The 23701-nt window shown below is 41.1% G+C and overlaps 1 protein-coding gene across 4 annotated transcripts in view; it reads right to left on the bottom strand.

Moving 5' to 3' along the window:
* LOC116938549 (growth factor receptor-bound protein 14-like) overlaps window positions 1–23701 on the bottom strand; it is a 142527-nt gene that overhangs the window by 10584 nt on the left and 108242 nt on the right. For 3 of the 4 annotated variants that reach the window (XM_032945773.2, XM_032945772.2, XM_032945774.2), the window contains 4 exons: window positions 2677–2833; window positions 1908–2029; window positions 1562–1636; window positions 1044–1181 (listed from right to left, as the gene is read on the bottom strand). In XM_032945773.2, the coding sequence (XP_032801664.2) occupies window positions 1044–1181; window positions 1562–1636; window positions 1908–2029; window positions 2677–2833 (492 nt within the window). Of the gene's footprint in view, window positions 1–1043; window positions 1182–1561; window positions 1637–1907; window positions 2030–2676; window positions 2834–5195; window positions 5827–23701 lie in introns of those variants that run through there. The other variant, XM_032945776.2, reaches the window with a different exon arrangement.

Raw genomic sequence — 23701 nt, 5'->3', positions numbered from 1 at the left:
TTTGGAAAAATAACAAACTAAATTAATCATGTATTTCTGTGTTGTTACTATATTATATGTACATATTAAAATGTGTTGGGGGGAAAAAACATTTGCACGTCCACATAAAATATATATTTAGTGTCACTTTCCCTAAACTATTGCATGCTATTGCCAAACATATTTTCAGGAGCAATTTTAGTTAAAAAATAGCGTTTTCCCCCTACACAATTTGGACATTTATCCTATAAAAATGGGATTTATTAAAATTGTCAAAATAATAATTTCATTGATTTTGTTGATTGTTCCATGGTTTTCATTCCTGGAACTGAGAGAGATGAAACTAGATCCTGTACTAACACATTCCAGGATTGCAGCTCAAAGTCTATGGAACAATGGGGGTGTGTGTCGATTCAAGCTAAATACTGGTAAAAGATAGTTTACTCCAACAGCCATTGATGCTGCAATGTATCAATAAACACATTCTGTGAGGTGTACAGGAAACCCAAATGTATACACAGCAATCCAGTTGCAACAACATTACTACAATCCATTCTCAGTTCATACTGCAGGCTTTATCAGGTTGAAGTTAGTCTCTAGCCTTGCACAGATAAAATACACCTTACTATTGCATCTGCCCCTCCAGTCATCACTGTATGTTGCCTTTAGTTGCCTCAAATGTGGCCCCTCTCAGAAACCGCCATTCTTTCCCGGTAAAGTATGGTCACCCAACAAAGATACACATTCCTGGTATAATGTGACAATGTTGCAAACAGTTTCCTGAAAAATGTTTTCAGGTTACATCTAAATTTGTAAATGTCACATGAATATCTGATTACATAAAAGGCTAAATATATACACAGTGATGAGTGGTAGATTTGGGCAATGGGTTTCTTTAATTATGTTCTGCCATTTCCCCATTCATTGTGATTCTAAAACCCTGCCAGCAGTTTGAGATTTAACAGTGTCTAGAAAGTAGACAACTTAATTTTTTTTTACAAATTGGGCTGACAACTTTACAATTTCAAACAAAAAATGTACACAACCTTTAAAACAAGGCTCACCCTGGATGTGCCTTTGGTGGAAAAGTAGAGCCCTGATCTTCTCAAAAAGAAGTATAGCTTCTTCCACGATTTCCTACCGGGCTCCTTCACATGCAGATAGCCCTGGATTTCTGGACAACTGCTGGAGTTCATGAAGTTCTGTAATGCAAATCCATCACATTATTTAGTCCTTCATGAGCAAAAACGGTACAGCTTGGAATTTTCTGTAAAGACGATGCGATTTAAGAGTTCCATTGACACACACGTCCTGAAGTTGGCACTCCTACATGTGAGCAAACACCACATTAAAATCTGGCGTGCGGTTAGTCACGTAAGCTGCATCGCGCGTGAGGGGGTTGAGGGCTTGGGGGAGAGGTGGGGGAGGAAGGTGAAATAGACACGCGATAATTTGACATGTGTATTCCCACCCCTTGTAATGACTTCAACAGCATTTGCGCTATAAAAAAATACAGTCAACTCCTTACCCAACTAATTTAGCACGTGCAAAGCCACGTGAGCCAAAACAGTAGAGACAGTACCTGGATCAGCTGTGAGTGTGGGATGCTGCCGTTCGACTCGTAAGGCATGGAGACCATGTGCTCCGGAAAAAATTGCTGAAGAAAATGCAGAAGAAAATCACTGTTAATTTACCTTGCATACAACATTCACAGGGCATGCCTATATTTAGTAAAGCATATGCAGTTATAGTATTGTAAGGACAATTCTGTATATATATAAAAACACTAAATGTGAGACAGGATTTTATGTCAATAATATACATAGCTTTAACAAAAAATAGCATTGCCAAATAATGAAAAAAACATACAATGCAGATGCCTTTGCGATGTTGTAACTTATTTGAAGTACATCGGCAGTTTTCCTTACCAAGGGGTTCTTGAAGAATTCGTATTTTGCGTAATTCTTTCTGAAGAAAAGCTTGTTGTCACAGTCAATGCCCCATGTAGATTGAACTTGCGCCACAAGTTCATGGTCTTCCAACGTCCTCTCTAATGCGTCAAGATCAACCACCCATGAGTACAAAGTAAATAATTACTCATCAAACGATGAAGATAACACATTTTCACCATGCACATATACTTATTCACGTGCATTGAAAAATAAAACACTTAAATTGGGGAGGCCTTCATCCAGCAGTTGATAGTGTATGGTGGATGATAATAGTGCAAACAAAATGTGTAAAACCAGTATTATCTATAAAAACTTGGAAGAATAAATTATTTTCTCTTGTCCATTCTTACATTTCTTCTCTTCACTGTACACTTACTTTTCTAGGACTCATAAATTGAACAGATAACCATTTGCCTGGCCATCCAGTGGAAGAAGTTATACCAAAAAAAATGCATTCTATAGGACAAGCCAGGCTAAATGTTCAACGTGTCTACTGTGAAATGGAAAGGCCATCTTTATTATTTCACTGTAGCCTATAAACAAATACAAATGTATCTAGTCCACCACTCTCCTGCAGTATTTTGACTGTTTGGAGATAAAGGTACAAGACTATCATAATAACGTACAGACTTGTGACAAATTAGACAGACATTGCTGAAGAATAGCAAAAGGAGAGAGGAGTGGGGTTTTGTATACAAAGGACGTCAAAATGACAAATATAGCGGTCATTATTTTGCACACATACCCAGGCTGAGATGAGGGAGGTGCTCTATGAGTGCCCAGCTGTTGTCGTCCACGCAGTTGTTCTTGAGGATCAGCGACTGGCAAACGTCACGCGCACTCGTCCCCGCCGGTATCTCCAGTGACCTGCTTGTGCCATCCTCGCTGAACAGTTTGACCACCTGGTAATCATAAAAAGCACACACACACACGGTGGGAGGGGGGGGGGGCATTTGGCAAGTTAGGCAAAACGTGGAGCGTTGCATTTTTCTTGCTCACACCAACTGCGGGCAGAAGGGCCTCCCCCACTCGAGGAAGCTCTAAAAAGCCCCCCCCCCCCCCTGCTCCCTCTAAAGAGGGAATTTGGTGAGCTCTTTCTCAGTGCCGTTTTAAACTAGCGCGGGGCCTGTAACATATGTTAAAAAGAGGCCCTAATTTTTTTTAAAAAACCCACAAATATTCAAACACACATTTTTTTTACTTGCATAGTAAAGTAATTGTATTTTTTCATTTGCTATACAGCCAGATAATACGACCAATCGCTAGCCTTAAAACACCCAGTCGTCGTTCATAAAAGTCGAAGGCGGTATAGAACTAGAGTAATAGAGCAAGTGCAGAATCGCTGAACCGGAATTGTTAGCTTGAAGGGCCCCGTAGCATATGTAGCTACTTTTGCTACGAGGATAATCCGGCACTGGCTCATTCCACATGTGCCAGACGTCTTACCAACGCTTTACTACACAACGTGTGACCTGTCAATTGGCTAACTGTGGGCTACTAAATTATATTGGTGGATGGATAGCGGAAGGATTTTAGAAAACTCTCCCATTGCTTCAATCGGTGCGCCGGCAAATGGAATAATACCGGCGGGACCTCTGGATTTGCAAGCCCAAAGAACTAACCCATTACACCACGGCACCATGCCCGTGTAGGAATTCACTATTCCACAACACATCTCTCATGCGCTGGCAAGAAAACAAGGTATTGTGTAGGAACACCTCGTCGTGACACAGCACACAATTCACAAGACCGCGATGCTACAAGGCACTGGCGTACAAACACGTCCACACGTCAATGTGAAAATCTACCAGATGCTGGAAGCGAAATCGTCTTGACATACAGGATCAATGAAAGTGGGAGATGAATATTTACAATTACCAGGCGGCTAAGTGATTAGAGCAGCACCGGGCACACGCCACACAACAAGAGAGCCCCAAGTTAAAATCCAGGCTGATGCCTGCGATTAAATCATCCCAGTGGAGGAATATTCCCTCGACTCATAACATCACAATCGGTGTCGGAATGGGGTAAAAGAAAAACAAAAATACCAGGCTACCGTATTTGTTAATTACTATAAACACTATCCGGAATGATACTCGGGCATGTGTTAATCCACTAGTTAAAAGCCTTCCCAAGATGTCAAACACACGAGGTCCTGTCATAGACTATTGAATACACCGACGACAAACTAAAATGCAGTGCGCAGTGTACTCGATGCGTTTACTGAACGCGCACACAAAATACGGCAAAGATATTGTTGGTGTTTAAAACAATGCCCCCACCCCACCTCCCACCAAAAAAAAAACTATGCTTAAAACCCTCAAATTATGATGGACTATAATATTGTTACACTGTATTATAGCGAAATATCCTGACATTAAATTTCGATTTAAAGCTTTCGTGACTGCAAGGATTCATCTTCTTTGGTTCTTTCGGTAAAGTCACGTAGAATGAGAATAAAATAATAAATTTATAAAATAAAATAACACAATATTCTCACGACGTTTCGGCCACAACACAAGCGGCCTTCATCAGGTGAAGGGACGAGACTGTCTGGTAGGACAGCGTTGTCCTACCAGACAGTCTCGTTATTTTATTTTATCAATTTATTATTTTATTCTCATTCTACGTGACTTTACCGAAAGAACCAAAGAAGATGTATCCTGACATTGTACAGTTTTGACTCATGTTTTACTCATTAAATTATGGTTTAAAAAAAAATGCCGTATTACACAACTCTCTGGTCTGTACGTCCCTTCATACAAGCCGCGATGCATTTAACTCAATGCCCACAGCTGTATTTAACAACGAAAAACCCCGACTGCCTTTCGAGTAAAAAGCTCGACCACCAAATGCATTGCGCAAAATTTGATATCAGCTACGCACGCACTCCGTTTGCAAGAAGGCCCGCATATCGATACACAAAGACACACAACATCCATTGTAACCCCATGCATTTCAACACCTCCTCAGCGGCGTTCCCAACCTCAAAGTCCTCGACTTCCCAGCACACACACGGGATCAAACGGATCCGGATCAATACAAATCGACAATACGTACTAAACAAAGATAAAGATATACGCCGTGCCACCTGCAGACATCGCTTTACAGCGCCCCTATTGTGCAAAGCGAACCATGTAAATTATTAAACGCGCGCCGCAATAACTTTAGCCCCGGCAAATGAAGCGAAGCCAAATAGAATAAGAGGCATCTTAGAGGTGGTGGTGATGATGATGGTGGTGGTGAAGTCGGTAGGTTACCTACCAGCCTGAGCTGCTGCTTCTTACTGGATTCGCATGCCCTGCAATCGTACGGGCAAAGCGACACGTTCGGGATGTCTGTTTGCCAAGTGGGTGTCTTGGAAGGTGAGGACAAGGACCCCATAGATCCGGGCTTGGAGAGTTTCGTGGGAGAAACGGAGTCTGCGGAAGTTTTCGTTTCTAAAGTCATTACCAAGCTTCAAGGCAAAGCCCTGCGTTGTAGTCTTTATGGGAACTTGCGAACGCGTTCCCTCCCTCCCTCCCCCGGTCACATGAATCGCCAAAACCACGCTCGCCTTCCTTTTATTGCCGAGATTTCACCATTCAAAGTTGCCCAACCACGACGGCACAAAATAAACTTTATACACCTGACGGGTCAAATTATTTCAACAACAAAAAAAATTCCCCATTGGACGACAGGTGGCTTTACATGCACAGCAGTCCTTCCATAACTATGAACAGGAACCACAACAACAACAACCCACCGCCTGACAAAATGTTAACAAAAAAAATGCAACTTTTATTATTGGTACTACAAACTACAGCCAACACGCAACAGCAGCAGCAGCAAGCGAGCAAGCGAGCAAAGAGCTCACGAACGCACGCACGAGTTGGGGAGTGCGGCTCTGCTGGGGGTGGGGGCAGAGTCGCGGGGCTATTTGAGCGTCGGAAAGTTGACGCCTCCTCCTCCTCCTCCCCCCACACCACCACCACCCTCACCACCCCCTTCCTCCACCTCGTTACGATATCCACGCCCCCTTTGGGGGGAACTTGCGACCAATCCACGAGCTGCGATGTGACATCACCTCGGGAGCAAAGGCCACGTGAGAGAGAGAGAGTGAGCGAGGCGAGTGGTCACGCCTCCGGCAAAAGAGGGCCCCATCCACCCATCCCCACCCACCCTTAAGCACGAGGCCTTTGTGGACCCAGCTGTGGCCGGACAACTGGAAAGCAGTGGAGCTGTGTGACCCACACGCACACACAACACACGGCCCTGGTTGGCTAAGCTGAAGGATTAGATTCAATTGTACACAATGAAACTAATCAGCCTTTGTAACCATTAGTGGGCCTCCAGGGTTAAACAATTCCTAATTGGCAATGTGAATGCGACAGAACTGGATTTCTTCTCACCCCTATAAAAATGCTTTACTGCTTTGGGTGTTTTTTTTTTACTGAACGCATAGATCACCGTTCTTTTATTGCCAGCGTTCTTTACTGTTCCATTTACAGCCATTATTCTTTGCACACAGTTTACTTTTGGTGATTTCCCCAAACCAGGCAACGTTAGGTAAAACGGTTAACTATTCCCTGGCTTAGATAATACAATGAACAATACATACTTCCATGAAAAAGTCACAAGTTAACATCGACCAAATCGTTTTTTTTCAAGCATATACGGCCTTCTAATACATTAAAGCCAAGTGTAATTTAATCATCGAACCGCATTCGCTTGCAAAACACTGAAACAATATACAGTACTATACATATTGATAATACATCACTCCATAATTAACACTCCTAACAATAACATTAAACTAATAGTTTAGTAATGACTTACGAAGGATAAGAGCCTTTCTCACAAATAACGTAGGCATAATTACTAAATCCTGTAAATACTATTACACAAAAACGGAACTATTGTGTTATTTTAATAAAACAAAAGAAAGACCCATCAGGCTTGGGGTATATGCTTCCTTCACTCATTCCCTATTCTCCACTTGGACCTTATCCCCCCTTCCCCAACTTTCCCACCCTTCTCCCTTCACCCTTCACCCTCCCGGACACTGCCCCTACATGATGCAACGCCAAGCTCCCACAGCTTAATTTCAGGAATGGTTCTGCACACCCTCTCACCTCTACCCCTCCCCCTACAATCATGTCCTTATCCCTTGTCCTCCCCACCTCGATCAACCCCAACTCAGTTAACCCCCTCCCCCACCTTCCATCCAACAGTATTAAATTGTGGAAGCTGCTTTACTTCAAGCATTCCCTGTTGGGCCATAAAACCTGACATGCCCCATACCCACGCCTAAAGCACTGGCTTATTCAGCTCTGTAAGTTTGCATGAGCTCGTAAAAGACAAGGCATTTTACAGTGCTGATGCTAAGGCAACATACTTTGTCTCCTTGGCTAGTGATTCATCAAACCGAAACCCGTCCACTGACACGGTTTCCGAAAATGTCTTGCAGAATTTGTCATTTTTGAAAATCAGTCCCACTCCGTTTCGTGCCAGGTATAACATTTTCTGTAAAAGGCTTTGGCCATTTTGTGTGCTTCCATGTCAGCTCGTGAATAGAAAATTGCACGTTTCTCCCCCCACCCACCGAACTGGAAATTTCCACTGCTGGAGAAACAGGTTCCCGAAAGCATTCTTGAGAAGACATTTCTTTCAGGCTATAACGTTAGTTGCCGATGTAAGTCAGGGAGCTAAATCTTATAGGCTTGTGCACATGAATGAATCACACACAAACGTCCAGGCCTCAGAAATAACAGTGCCAGGGCTTTATGGTGTTCATTAAATTAAAGGAGAGTTCTAGTGCATGTTTCAGCTGTTGCACAACTGGGTATGAGAGTACATTACAGATGGTCTATATTATGTGATGTAAACTTCATAACCACACACATATTAATACTGATGTGTTTTTTTTGCATGGTTATTTAAGCCTCAGATATAATCTGAAACGAGGAATGTATCCCATGAAAATACCCAATTTACAAGTGTTGTTGAAACTTGGAAAATATTTACATTTCTTTACTTGGGATGTAAACATCAAACATTTCAAGCAGTTTAATAATATAATACCTAAATATGAGTTTATATGCTATTAATGATCTATAGTAACTCAATATTAGTGTAATTTTGGTTCAATGGACAACGTAGTAGACAATGCAGTAATTTAATCGTACATTATGGTAGCATCAGTTAAATTGTATAGAGCTATAAGGCGTACATAATTCTACTTTACATGGGTTGAAATGGATTGTACAGTCAATAATTTACGTGAGAAGTAATGTTCGTGTGAATCTGGCCTTTAAGCCATGGTGCAGCCAACTGATGGGCTAAGTGTCCCCTTCATGACCCATAAACTTTTTAAAACGGGCGTTCATTGTAGAACGTTCAGTAACTGATGCATATTATGTTACACAAGCCTGGCACAGCGTTCTTCAAATATAATACATGTACTCTTGATTTGTCTGCAAATCAATCCAAACAAAGGGCTATGTTACACAATGTATTTTATTTCATTCTTTTCACACTGGGCGCTTCAAATGATATCACTTTTTCACCTAAATGTTCTTAGCCAAGCTCTCTAAAGTGATAGCTTAAAGGCATCTAAACGAACAGCTTCTTGAAAATGTATCTCCTGGATTAAATATTAAACATTACTTGTTAAATGTTCAGAATTCTAAATGCAGTATTATTTCAATTGCAAAGAATGTTAAATAATTTAGAGCCTCTTGTTAATCCACAGCTGGATGAAAGCCATGCCACGTCGATCACAGGGATTTTTTGGCCATACTGCACCAAGCACTGTCCCTCTACTCTCCTACATGATTTAAATACGGCACTGTACATTCTCTATTAACTAGCCTTTTGCCTGTCCAAGGACGGGTGAATTGCAGTAAATCTGAAACTTGCAAGCGAAAATCAGACCGCGACTTGATATATTAATTGCATCCATTCGTGTGCAATTTGTAAGTGCGCGGTGACACAGACTAATTTAATTTTAAGGTTATAATCCCTTGTTCATCACGACGTCCTTTTTACTTTGATGTCTCAATAGCGTTACGGAGATCACGTGTTACGTGAGGGTTCTGCCTTTGTAGTGAGGGTTGTAAGTTGATGCCGAGGAGGGGGGAGGAGGCGCCTCGCCCCCCCACCCATGTGGAGTGACGTCAGCCGCTAATTATTATGGCGGTGGGGGGGGTCCATTTGGAGGAGGTCACCTGTTCATGATTATTAATGAGGGGGGTATGTTCGATGTGGAGTGACGTCACCTGCTCATGATTATTAATGAGGGACAGGTCCATGTGGAGGACGTAACCTGATCATGCTTATTAATGAGGGGGGCTGGTCGACGTGGAGTGACGTCACGTGCGTTAAACACTGACATTCTTGGGTAAATAGAGTAGTAAATTATTATGGAGTAAATTACTGTTGGGTTTACACTGAATTTATATTACAATCCTGAAACATATACAGTGAGGGAAAAAAATATTTCATCCACTGCTGATTTTGCACGTTTGCCCACTGACAAAGAAATTATCAGTCTATAATTTTAATGGTAGGTTTATTTGAACAGTGAGAGGCAGAATAACAACAACAAAATCCAGAAAAACGCATGTCAAAAATGTTATAAATTGATTTGCATTTTAATGAGGGAAATAAGTATTTGACCCCCTCTCAATCAGAAAGATTTCTGGCTCCCAGGTGTCTTTTATACAGGTAACGAGCTGAGATTAGGAGCACACTCTTAAAAGGAGTGCTCCTAATCTCAGCTTGTTACCTGTATAAAAGACACCTGTCCACAGAAGCAATCAATCAATCAGATTTCAAACTCTCCACCATGGCCAAGACCAAAGAGCTCTCCAAGGATGTCAGGGACAAGATTGTAGACCTATACAAGGCTGGAATGGGCGACAAGACCATTGCAAAGCAGCTTGGTGACATGTCTCGGACCGCATTCGTGAACACAAAGGAGACCTGAAACACGGTAGGACCAACACCTCGGCCGTGGCAGATCACTGTTATAATTCAGTAGGTTCACATGACATTGACTTCTCCAAGACAGAGGTTTTTTGCAAGCCATCTGGCTACCATGAAAGATTCGTTCATGAGGCTATCCATATATACAAACCCAGAGAAAATTTCAACCGAGAAGATGGATTCTGGCTTAGCAATCATTGGAAGGATTTGATAAACCATTTCGGGTCTTAATTGATTGATCACGCTTAAGGTGGCTTTCAGACCGCATCCATTATTTTTCGTCTCCCCCCTCCTCTTTTCCGAACATAGATGGACTCGTCCATCTGAACAAACTGTCAAATCGCTATCCGTGGTGCTAACGTTAAAAAACCGCCACTTTTTTCAAATTTTCTTGTTGTGGTTTTCTCACCTGATGATGATTGCTTGTGTTGCAGTCGAAACGTCGTGAGAATTTTATTGCTTTATATTTTTATTATTTTATTGTTTCCCTTCTACGTGACTTTACCGAAAGAACCAAGAATATAAGGTGACAACAGTTGGTGCGATTATTCGCAAATGGAAGAAACATAAAAGAACTGTCAATCTCCCTCGGCCTGGGGCTCCATGCAAGATCTCACCTCGTGGAGTTGCAATGATCATGAGAACGGTGAGGAATCAGCCCAGAACTACACGGGAGGATCTTGTCAATGATCTCAAGGCAGCTGGGACCATAGTCACCAAGAAAACAATTGGTAACACACTGCGCCATGAAGGACTGAAATCCTGCAGCGCCCACAAGGTCCCCCTGCTCAAGAAAGCACATATACATGCCCGTCTGAAGTTTGCCAATGAACATCTGAATGATTCAGAGGACAACTGGGTGAAAGTGTTGTGGTCAGAAGAGACCAAAATTAAGCTCTTTGGCATCAACTCAACTCGCTGTGTTTGGAGGAGGAGGAATGCTGCCTATGACCCCAAAAACACCATCCCCACCGTCAAACATGGAGGTGGAAACCTTGTGCTTTGGGGGTGTTTTTCTGCTAAGGGGACAGGACAACTTCACCGCATCAAAGGGACGATGGACGGGGCCATGTACCGTCAAATCTTGGGTGAGAACCTCCTTCCCTCAGCCAGGGCATTGAAAATGGGTCGTGGATGGGTATTCCAGCATGACAATGACCCAAAACACACAGCCAAGGCAACAAAGGAGTGGCTCAAGAAGAAGCACATTAAGGTCCTGGAGTGGCTGATCCAGTCTCCAAACCTTAATCCCATAGAAAATCTGTGGAGGGAGCTGAAGGTTCGAGTTGCCAAACGTCAGCCTCCAAACCTTAATGACTTGGAGAAGATCTGCAAAGAGGAGTGGGACAAAATCCCTCCTGAGATGTGTGCAAACCTGGTGGCCAACTACAAGAAACGTCTGACCTCTGTGATTGCCAATAAGGGTTTTGCCACCAAGTACTAAGTCATGTTTTGCAGAGGGGTCAAATACTTATTTCCCTCATTAAAATGCAAATCAATTTATAACATTTTCGACATGCGTTTTTCTGGATTTTTTTGTTGTTATTCTGTCTCTCACTGTTCAAATAAACCTACCATTAAAATTATAGACTGATCATTTCTTTGTCCGTGGGCAAACGTACAAAATCAGCAGGGGATCAAATACTTTTTTCCCTCACTGTACCTGGCTAAAAAAAGTGCATGACTGTCCTTAAAAAGCCCCATGACTGTTAAACTAAACCAAATTATGTGTTTGCTCAAATCATATAAAGTCCTCCACTCCTAAATTACTCAACATGTTTTCCCTCAGTTCTCAGAACTACAACAGATCCAGTATTGTATCTGTAAATGTTTGCCAGTTTGTGTACAAAGGAAGATTGACCCAGAAACTGACCCAGATTCAAGTAATCTAGTATTACTACTTTGCATTCATGTTGAACTTTTCTGGATGCACTCCATTAATTGTTTAATTGTTCTCAATTACCCGAAAGCAGATTTCATTTTATATTTTAACATGGTTCAAATAAATTGGAATGAAAGTGTGATATGAAATCCAAGCATGTAGTGCATTCTACTGCTAGTCATAAACATGTGTGTCCTCGTAAATGGTTTATATTTCCATACAGGTAATGACAGAGACAATTTTATTTGCATTGAAATATTTTTTCTTCATCCCTAGTCTCAACCAGTTCAAATATTTAACAGTACTGATTACCTCAATTTATGAGTATTTCTAACTGGCCTGCAGTTACTTTAAACAACTTACCACACACAGCTTCGGTCAATTATAACAGTATGCCAGTGCAGAAACTGATGTGCGTTGTTTAAATCTTTTTTTAAAGTTATGTTGCACCAGGGAACAAGTTTGGCTACCTGAAAAATAAACACAAACAACATTTGATGTACAGTACAGGAGAGCGATTTTATAAACTACGAATCATGGTCAAGCTGTGATTAAAAAATAGATGCATTTATTTTAACAGTACATACAACGAAAAGAAATTTTAAAAAAACATGAATTCTTGCACACGTGATTTGATGGCTATATCAGCAGCTTAAGAATATTAATTTATGAATCAATGCATAATTATACTTAAATGTGCATGTTTAAAAATGCCCATTTACAAACTTCCTTTGTAATACCACAATATTGCCTTCTTTAGTAATGAAGGAACATTCACGCACATTATTTGGTGTACAATATCTACCTGTAATCACAGCTAACACTAGCGCTACATTTCAAGCATTGGTTACTATTGCGGAATCCCAGAACCTATGGATTGACAGAGTGCACTGCACAAAGCGGCAGTTGTCTTTTATTCTCCTCTGGTCTCTGTGACACCTGCAGGGTGAAAACCTTTGCCAGTCACTGACAAATTCCCATTTTCAGAACAATTATTATAGAAAACTGAAGGATGGCCAATGCAAAATTCAATTTAGGCCAATACAAGAGTTAGTAATGGTTATGGGAGTGGTGAGCAGTGTGGATTGAAAAATAATAAAATCGAATCGTCAACAATGTTTGGCTATGAATGTAACGCCCGTGGACACTGACACTTCATGCGTATGGTATGACAGGTGAAGTGCATTTTTTTTTAAACATGAGGATCTTGATTTAAAGCTTTCGTGACTGCAGTAATTCATATTCTTAGCTCTTTCGGTAAAGTCACGTTAAAGGGAAACAATAAAATAATAATATATATAAAACAATAACATTTCTCACGACGTTTCGACCATAACACAAACCGTTGCTTTTCACACCTGATGACGACCGTTTGTGTTATGGTCGAAACGTCGTGAGAATTTGCATTGTTTTATATATATTTTATTATTTTATTGTTTCCCTTTAACGTGACTTTACCGAAAGAGCTAAGAATATATAACATGAGAATCGTGAATTAAATCAAACGACTGTGATATTTGAGTCTTTTTTTTAATATCCCGTACACGCAAACAGTACGAGCTCAAGTATCTCGTTTGAAAAGCGCCTGTTCAAGATGATTTACAACTGGGTTCCACATGCCCAACCCTTATCTGTGTATTTGTCTCCAATTACCCTCTGCTCTGCATTATGTTATTGCCCCATTTTGACTTAGCATAATTAAGGTTTGCAATCCAACGCGACCAGCTAACCAAAGTAACACAATTATATTCGTACTTTGGATTACAGCGCACATATTCATGTTATAATTTATCAGTGCACATTGTGACAGTATAACTTGTTGGCAATCATAACTTTAACCCTTCCATTAGGCAGCTTGAGAAACCAACAGGCAAATCTTATGTTCCAGCAAAGCAGGGCATAGAGCACTGGAGGGGTACAGCAAACAGTCTACAAATATTTTGCTAAGCCAAGAGAGAGTTTACAGAGCAATTGCAGGCACTAAAAGGCCGTCGCCCCTCCCCCACACCTCTGTGAGACCTCTCATCCCAACACCACCCCAATAACCTCTGAGAGACCATAACTACAGGACAAAAGGCCAGTGCTGATTTGGAACAAAATAAATATTCTAGAAAAAAGCCCAACAGACCATTCATTACCGGAGTCTGCAATGACTTGCTGACGGGAATTTCTTTGCCCCATGCCGAGCAGCACAATGAAATGAGGCCAAGCCCAAGAAAAGCTGAGCTGTCCTGCTGCAGTGAGGGCTTTTACGTACGGCACAGTGGGATGCAAAATAAGCAAAGCCACAACCATGGCCAGGCAAAGAGCCCTGTCTTAAAAATCACCTCCTTTAATCCTCGTTCCTAAGAACATTTTTGTCAGATCTCTTCAGTGCGGATTCTAATAACTCACCTTTTACTGGAAAACGGTCTTGTATTAAATGGGTTTTTGCGAGGCTATGGTTAAAATGAGCTGTTGTATTACAAATGCTCAGCTGCAATGCTGTCAGTTCCCATGAGAGTTGTGGGAAAAGAGGAAATAGGATCACGTTGCAGCAATTGCTTGTATTTGTGATATTTTCAACTGGTTTGGTTTTGACCTCGTACTTTTTTATCTCCTTCATGTAGCATAATTTAACTTTCACATTTTCAGTGTAGCAATTCAAAAGTTGCAATCAAAACACGTTTTCTATGTGTTCATTCTCAATTCTTACATTGTTACATTTTTGTACACGTTCCTTTGTAAAATACGATTGGCATATTAAAATGTAATTGTCCAGTGAATTATAATGTGCATAGTGACTTCCTTAATTGGCTGCCATATCAACTAAACATGACAATGAGATTCAGAAAATAGTCTTCTGCAAGCCAAAAACAGATAGGATAACAAATTGTTTGGTGATAGTACATTGGCAGTGGCCCAAAAGCAAATATACAAAACTGTACACCATATTTCTCAATAACACTGCCTTAAAAGGAAAATTATACTTTTCACGAATTATATAGTTTACTTACGACTGACTTTTAAAAAAATGACAAACCCTGAATAAATACAGCCCTAGTGGGGATCAAAGCTCAATCTAAAAAAACAATTTTTTTTGTTCTCAAGTATTTTCCTTTCTCAGGTTAAACACTGCACTGAGTTGATTACACTTATGTTTTATAGCTGTCAGCATGATTCAATTATACAAAGAAGACACTTTCATTTTCCCAGGTCTCAATTCTGCATGAGTTTTTTCCACCCCAAAACTAACTCCCAGCATGTTAAGTAAATATTATTAATGTCTATTCAATCCCCAAGAGACACATGTGCCCAAAATTGTTAAATAAGGCATATGGTAACACAAACCCCTTTGCCCCTCACTAAACCGTTTTCCTCTGAGCTGTCATTCAGCGCAAGTGGAGCTATTAAGTGCACTACTTTTCTCTTGGGGGTCCTTCAGGTACTGCTAATCACATGGTGGAATTAACCAATAATTATTCATTCTGCTGACACGGGGATTTTGGAGGCAATAAAACACGTCATGCTCTCAAATCTGCACATTTTGTTTATGTGTTGTTATTTACTTGTGAACATATTTAGTGGGCTATATCAGGTAATGTTTGTCCTCCCATTAATAGCTCCGAGTGAAACGTCATACACCATCAGTCATCAATCCACTGCTGGATGAAGGTTCCCTCGAGCTACTGCTATCTTTCTGCCCTGCGATGTAACAATTCACCCAGGATCTGTACACGAGCTGATTTCATCACTCCATCTCTGTGGTGGGCGTGCTATCAACAACGTTCCCTCTCTTTGCTGCCACTCCCGTCGTTAGTCTTGACAACCAGCCATAATCCCTTCCTAGCGACGTGTCATTCCCAAGGCCATGTCTTGAACCTGATTATATATCCCTAATCCATGTGCTTCTCTGTTTCTCTCTCAATGTATTTCTCAGCATGCATCTTTCGATGCTACAAATTGCACATGTAAAAAAATGGCATGCATTAAATTACAGTACCACAATGACTGATATTAGCCTCTCCTTGACAAATGGCAACATATATCATGCTATATAATACAGCAAAGCTTGTTTTTTTCTGGAACGTTTTCACTTTCTTGATGAGTGAAAAGCTAGCAAGGAACTTCATAAAATGTTTCCTGTACACACCAAAATTGACGAGCATGGCGAAGTATGGTCAAACAACCCCCCAAGACGAAAGGCTGTGGGAAGGTTTTAATATGGCAGTGGATTAATAAACGGATAAGCATTTTTTAGGGGTTTTTTTTCCCAACTGCCAATTGGAGCAACGAGGTGCAAGGAAATGTATGGACATACAAAACGTGAACTTTTTGCGAGCACCATCTCAGTTCAGTTCAATTCATTTTGAAACCCATTTCCAGGAAAAAAACACAACTTCATTATTAAAATTGCATGCAATGCTGAAACATTTTTTAAAGGAATTGTAACAGCATGTAAAAATAATAACTGATCTTCACACATGTGCCTCGATACAAAGCCTCCCCTGAATGAGGAAGAGGGAATTACCAGAAGGTCCCTTGCTTGTTTTTTTTTGTTAATGGGTGGAACAAGGGATTTAGGTCCTGAAGATAGCCAGTCTCCGTGTAGGGAATTTAAGAGTGTTATTGAGGCCACAGGCTTTTCAGGTTCACCTGTGGAATCGACTCTCTGTGTCAGCATGCTATTATTCATCATCTCACAAAGACACGTGTGTGGACGCTCACGTGCACGCCGGGTTAGACGCGCAAATGTCAACACTGCGTATAGCCCAATCTCTCAGCCTCCGACCCACCCTTGGTAGACAACGCAGCACAATACAAATACGAGGTCGTAAAGAACTGCAATAAGCATACTCCAAAATGCAACATCATCAAATGCAACTAAACCCCACCCCAGTGCCAATATTTGTTTTAATGTTGGTGTCAAATACCTCAGTATTTGTGAAGCAGTTTTATATTTTATGGCCAACAATATCCACTTGTGTTGTATCAAATGGAAAATGTAATTTCATCAGAAAGATTATAATTTTGTTACAATGTTATCTTCTTTGCAGTCACAAAAAAAATGGAGCGAAACATGGTTAAAATACATGTTATTTGGGTTAGATTGCATCAATATATATAAATGTGTCATTAAACCCGCCACCACCCGACACAGCCAACTAGTAAGGTTTGTCACCTAAACAGAACGTGGCCAATTCGTCACGAGTACAGCACACCGGTGTGTTAGAGAGCAAAGCCGCAACATTTACAAACTGAGTACGACGTTTCGCCACTAATTACGACTAGCTGGGTGGTGGCGGGTTTAACGACACATTTATATATTTACGCGATCTAACCCAAAACACCTGTATTATGGATGATATTGGCCTCGAAAGCCTACATGTTAAAATGTATTGCCATTTAACACTGATGTTATTGAAAACCTTGAGATTAATAAATATTGTGATGTATATTGATGAATGGTATGAGGTAACGACTGTACATATTTATTTACGCGTCTGAAGTATTTATTAAATACATGTTTAGGCGCTTTTGATGCAGCCTGTCTGTGTAAAGATTTATGGTAGCCAGGCAAGGCTGGCTGGCTGGCTGGCTGCCAGGATGACTTGTTCTGCACTGCTTTTCACACTGGAATGCCGATAATAGGAGTTCTTGAGACTCGAAGGTGTACGTACTCCCCTCTTTCGGATTTACGACAATAAACAGAACCAAACCCTGCATTGCAAGCGCCCAGGCCGCTGAAACAAAGTGTCTGCAATGCACACAGTACCCCTTTCTTGCTGCATTTGCTGATGAGGCGGTCACTAGCTGAGATACATACTGTTGGATTACCATAATGTACCACTGCATAGTATTTATGTGCATGTGTCACCTTAGCAATGGCTTTGTCAACAGTCCTAGACACAACCATGCTGTAGAGGAGTAATTCTGCAGCCTGGATGTCACGCATAGCACTTAGTGCAGCCAAGTGCGATGTCATTTGATATAAAGCTTATACATGCATTTTCAAATGTATACGATTAAAAATCCTGTGTGGGATTTATTTATGTATTCACAGTTTGCATCGCAGCTACTGCCCCCCTCGGCAAAATGCGACAGAAGGGGCGCTGCATGGCCGTACGTCTTGAGCAAGTTAAGAGCAGACCTGGACTGACTGAGCTCATCTGAATTCTTGACTTAAAGCTTTCGTGACTGCAGGAATTCACACTCTTTGGGTCTTTCGGTAAAGTCACGTAGATAAAAAAATATAATAGATCAGGACGTTTCGATCGCAACACAGGCAATCGTCATCTATTATGTTTCTAATCTTGCTTGTTTCACACATGTGTATTCAGTACAGTATATATACACATACCGTAATGGGCACTTTCTGCTCACACCAGTGCTACCAATTAGCTCCTGTGCAATCTGCTTTAACAAGTCTTCAAGGCATGCCCGTGAATATTTTTTCCTTTAATCACATGTTCTTTCTTTCCTTCCGTTTCTTTAGTCTCTCGACAACGAAGCCTTAGCAACTGTGTCAATGGGAATGCATAATATCGGTGCATTTGCAACAATGGTTCATCGTCAAAATGCAGGCTTGACTTAATCAAGATATGAATAAAATACAAGGCCACTTCCCCATCTGTTTGTTACTGAGTTTGAGTTTTGTTTGTTGCTGTTGCACCCGACTTAAGAGCCGCATGGCTCACAGGGCTATACCTAATAAATGAAACTTGAAACTTGAGCTGCTGAATTTTCATCACGGCAATATCAAGCCAGCTACAGCTACATCTTTTTTTTACACATTATTAAAACATTATATGCAAAGCAAATCTACAGAAGCCTGGAATGAAGACTTTTTAAAGTATTCTTTTGATAAAAACGAAGCACAGTAAAGGAACATACAAAATTATAGTAATCCATGGTACAGTGGTAACAAAGTCATGAGGCAAATAAGAAAGAGTGAAGGGATTGAATTCACTTAAAACAAGGCGGTTACATGGGGCAGTTTATGGCTGTTTCTCCCAAGGCTCCAATTCTCTCGTATCATTGCTATAAAAATACTTTGGATGTTGCTGAAAATGTACACGCTCCCGGTTGAAGAAAAACATGAATACAGTATGGGTTTTACACAACAATGTGGACTTTTTTGGAGAAGTAACATATGAATCCCTGCAGTCACGAAAGCTTTAAATAAAAAGTAACATGAAGATAATCATTTTCTCAATGCACAGAATCATCTGTCTATTACATGTCAATCTCAAGGCATACTATTTGAGTCCTCATCGAGTAAAAACATTTGCAAGAAATGTAATAACTGTGTTCAAGAAAACAGAGGCAGCATGCCAGCGAATGAGGTATTAACTAATGGCTCTTTGAGCAATGTTAGCTGAACTGACCAGATCAGGATAGCTGACTTGACTTTTAGCAAATCAGTTCTAAAAGCATTGCCTTGGCTAATATGCTGCGGGACAGTTATCGGTAAGCAGATTTGTCAACGAAAATATGCGCAAACGGTGGGTAATTGCCATTTAAAATCATCCAAACTCTGTGCATACACAGCTGGTATGGATGATTGAAAACATTGTTATATGTGCATTGTTTTAAGCCTCCGTGTGTATTACAGTAAGTATGTATGCTGTACAATGATTCATACTAAATATATTTGTTTTCCTCTGCATTCAAGGTACATTAGCTATTGGGATCTTGAAGGAATTATGTATTTAAAAAATACTTAATGGATGTAATTAATCTTGGTTTATTCAAGACAATTTCAAATTATGCTCCGACATTTTCTGAAAACTGACCAATAAACTGTGGATGACCCAGAACTAATCCAACGCCATGTAACACTCTTTCCACTTGCAAAAAAATAAAGTAACCTCACGTTTCTATTTGTGAGCCTACGTAAATAAAAGATGAGTGTTTAATATTTATTTTACCACATGTGCACAAACATACACGAATTCAATGCAGCACTGTATACGGTACATATGTCCACAAAGTGCCTCCTCTCAGTCTGTGACAAAATGCAGGAGTTAACATTCTGGCCACTATAAAACACAACTACTCAAACATTTTATACATTTGAGCCCTTTTTAAAAAAAAATTCCCGTAAGGAGTTTCATATATATTCAGTCGGCGATCATAAAAATGTGTAGATACAATCTCCTTCATCCACATATATAAATACTGCAAAAGCTGTATATCAAATGACAAGATCTTGACATTTCATTATGAAAATTTGAAATTCTAATTAATTGCAAGTGACGTTTTTTGTACAGATTTGCGATATTAAAAAAAATCCTATTTTATGGGAAACAGCAAGGTCACAATATAATGGGCAGGGCTCGTGACTGGGTTGGGCTTGGATACGGAAAAGTGTGGATGGGGCTGATGGAGGAAGGGGCTATCAGTTCACCATGTCCTAGTTTAGCCTCCCAGGACTTAAAAAAGTATATTTAAACCTTTTTTCCTAATTTTTCTGGCAACAAAACTGAAACCTTTTTACGAGGATTCATGTCTGCATTAACCACAATACCTGCAGTCAAAATGCAAACAAAAAACATACTATGATAATATATGAATTCTCCTTGAAACTGATTGGTCCACACCAAAGGACGGCTTTCTTTTGGTTAATGCAGACATGAATCCTCGTAAAAAGGTTTCAGTTTTGTTGCCATAAAAAAGGGGAAAAAGCCTATTATTATATTTTGGTACTGGCAAAGGATGTCTAATGATATATTTAAACCGTTTTTATTTTACCAGGTAAGGCCCACTGAGCTGTGTAGCTTTTTTTCAGCAGTGACCTGGCCACAAATGATAGCTCGACAAAGTGGCTCATCACGTGGAAATTTCTAGGAGGGGAAAACCGAAGGACCCGGAGTAAATATCACACGACCACGGGGAGAGAGATATGCAAACTCCAAAAATACAGGCATCAAGGTTGGGATCGAACCCACACACTCCTGCATACCGGGCGAGGTAGTTAGCATCTCGCCACCACAGCACCCATGATATAAACCGGATACAGTTTTAATACTGGCATCGTCACAATACACATTTATCAATGAGAGAACAGCTTGCACAGTTGTCAGTCTGCAAGCTGCGTACTTTGTTACTTACGACACCATCTTTGAAATTAAGCTGCTTTTAACGAGTGCTTCTCAACAATGGCATCTTGCAACGTTTGTGCTTCTACAACATTACGCTTGTGTGCACAGTTCTACCGTCGAAGTTGTTGGCTTAAGGGTGGTGGTTCATAAACTGGAAAATGTGTTTGTTTCCAAAATGTGACCAAGATAAGCTTGCTAGTAAACAGACCAAGATCCACAGGGAATGACAGCTCAGCAGTGGGGAACCTCAATGTCAGTGGAAATAAACATTGACATTGCAACATTAACCCCTCATGGCCTTTGTTTCTACTCTGCTGCTGAACAGCTCTGCATTTGCAAAATGCGTACATATGCTACCACTCTTGTTAAACTGGTTAGGACATATGATGGCGGTTAGTGCTGTGTGAGTGATCACCTATATAGTTTCATGTGGGAAGACAAGAGGGCAGTAGAGACAGCACCATATCTGGCATTGTTTCCACTGGGAATTGGGCTCCACCAGCACAATAATGACCCAATACCGGCATGTACACAAACTCATTATGTGATGCCTTAGAGCATGATGAGGAAAATCATAAATAAGCAGACCTCCATCCTGTCTCTTCACATACAGTATAATGAAACACATTTTAGTCCATCAGCCTATTAGATATCCAGACCAATGTTGTCGATCAGCATTTCTTTAAGTGAGCAACCCCTGAATTGATTTACATACTCTGGGTCTTATCAGCAATGTCAGGCTTGTTAAACCTATGTTGCTGGATTGCCATATTACTGGCATGAGCATTCCATGTCTAGTGACGTAGAATGACTCACTGGAGCGCGTCGCGCTGGGGACTGGTAGACAATGGGATTGGAGGTAGCACCCCGTTCTACCAGTTGGACCCGTGGGTAAAGCCCGGAGCCTTTTGGGGATCCAGAAGGGGGCGTGGCCCAGGGCGGAGCCTGGCCATACTGGGGAGGATAAAAGGCGAGCTCCGACTCACAGTCAGGGCTGCTGCCATCATGAGTGGAACTTGTCGTGCTGCCATCGTCGTGGTCTTCGGCTCTTCAAGCTGTGGGTCTGGCAGCATGTTGGCTGGCCTGACCCGGTATGTAGTTATCCCCTATGGCTGTGAAGGCCGGAATAAACAAGAGAGAGTGCCTCCTACTAGTGTCTCTGAATTAGTACACTACACATGTAAAAACTATGTAAGCCCATTCGATGTAAAGAGCAATGATACTCTTCAAATTGCCATGATGTATTTAAATACTAACGTGACCAGGAAGTTAGTTCAATCACGTAACATCATGGTACATGTCTCGCTTCCACATAGAGTGCAGAACAATGACTGGAACAGACCCAGCTTTGATGCTGCATATCCATGGCCACTAGCAGGTGGGAACAGTGGTTCACTTGGACTATTCTAGGATCAACAACATGGCACGGATCTCATCCCAGTTCCATTCTGTTCTGCTGATGCCCCCTATCTCTACCCCCCGCAGCAAACAGGTTGGATTATACTGTATTGGCCTATACAATCCCCACACTTTTTTTTACAGAGCACTGAAGTTCACCTTTATAGGCCATTCGGCCTATTGAATTGTTTTGGAGGGCGGCCCAGGCGAAAGCATGCATCTCGCTTAGAAATTGTTAGGGGCACCACTGTAGCGAGATGTTAACTACCTTACCTGGCATAAAGGAGGTCGTGGGTTCGATCCCGACCCTGATGCCTGTATATTTGGAGTTTGCGTGTCTCTCTCCTTGTGGTCGTGTGGGTTTTTCTCCAGGTCCTCCCTTTTTTTCCTCCATATTTAGAGGCATACGTTTAGAGTATTTGGCTTCTATACATTTCCACACAATAAGCCACTTCATTGGGTTATCATTTGTGGCCAGGTCGCTTCTGAAAAAGAGATATATAGCTCAGTGGGCCATACCTGGTAAAATAAACATATTTTAGCTTTAACTGCTCTCCCCACATCTTATTAGACTTTCATATGGCCTACAAAGAGAAACTATCAGAGATTCACATGCGAGTGATTTAGCCATTATACTGCTGTGGGAGTTTGTGCATTGCACTTTATGAGCTTGAATGAGATGGTAAGATTGCCAAGGGAATCCGGGCCATGCCCACTATCTGGGTTTTGCAAACCCAGGCTGGATATGACTTCCAGCAGTCGTGCAAATGTAAGTGTGTGGCTCGGGCCGTGACATGAGCCTAGAAGACAAGGGATGGGATCAGCCAAGCTGCCATGGGTGCACTGAGCCAATACAGTCCCCACGAGCCGTAGAGATCAGGTGTCAGTCTAAATCATCCATGTACACTTTGGAGAAAGGTTTTGCCACAAACCAATGCATCTTTAGACTGTATTACTGTACTTCTGTGTAAACCCCATCCATCAGGAATGCACTCCATTCAGTGACAAGTGTGATAATACAACGCATAACATGTACCATTACTGACCTGATTTTTTTTTCCTCTGAAATATTACTACAGTACAGTATGTTTATTATAATACACTTTGAATATTTCTGCAAAATGTTAGTGTTACATAATGTATGTGTGACTCAACTTGACAGGTGCAAAACTGCATGGAAAAATACGAGAATGTGCATTTGCTATGCGTAAGCAAGAAAATGCAAATTACTGTTATCAATGCATATATGTTTACGGCAAACATTTGTGTAGGTATATGTAGGGAGAAGGATACAAGGAGCGGTGGTACAGGGGATAGTGCACTTTGCAATGAACCCGGCAAACCCAATTCCAGATCACGGCTAACATCAGTGGCAAGTGATATCAAAACTGACCCTGCTCTCTCCTTCTTCATTCGCCAATCTGCACTGACCAGGTGAT

This window comes from Petromyzon marinus, chromosome 4 (assembly GCF_048934315.1).
Source record: "Petromyzon marinus isolate PM22_M1 ecotype Great Lakes invasive population chromosome 4, UKy_Petmar_22M1.pri1.0, whole genome shotgun sequence".
In the NCBI taxonomy this organism is placed as follows: Eukaryota; Metazoa; Chordata; class Hyperoartia; order Petromyzontiformes; family Petromyzontidae; genus Petromyzon; species Petromyzon marinus.
Note: the sequence above shows the minus strand (reverse complement) of the source record. Positions and strands in the feature narration are given on the sequence as shown.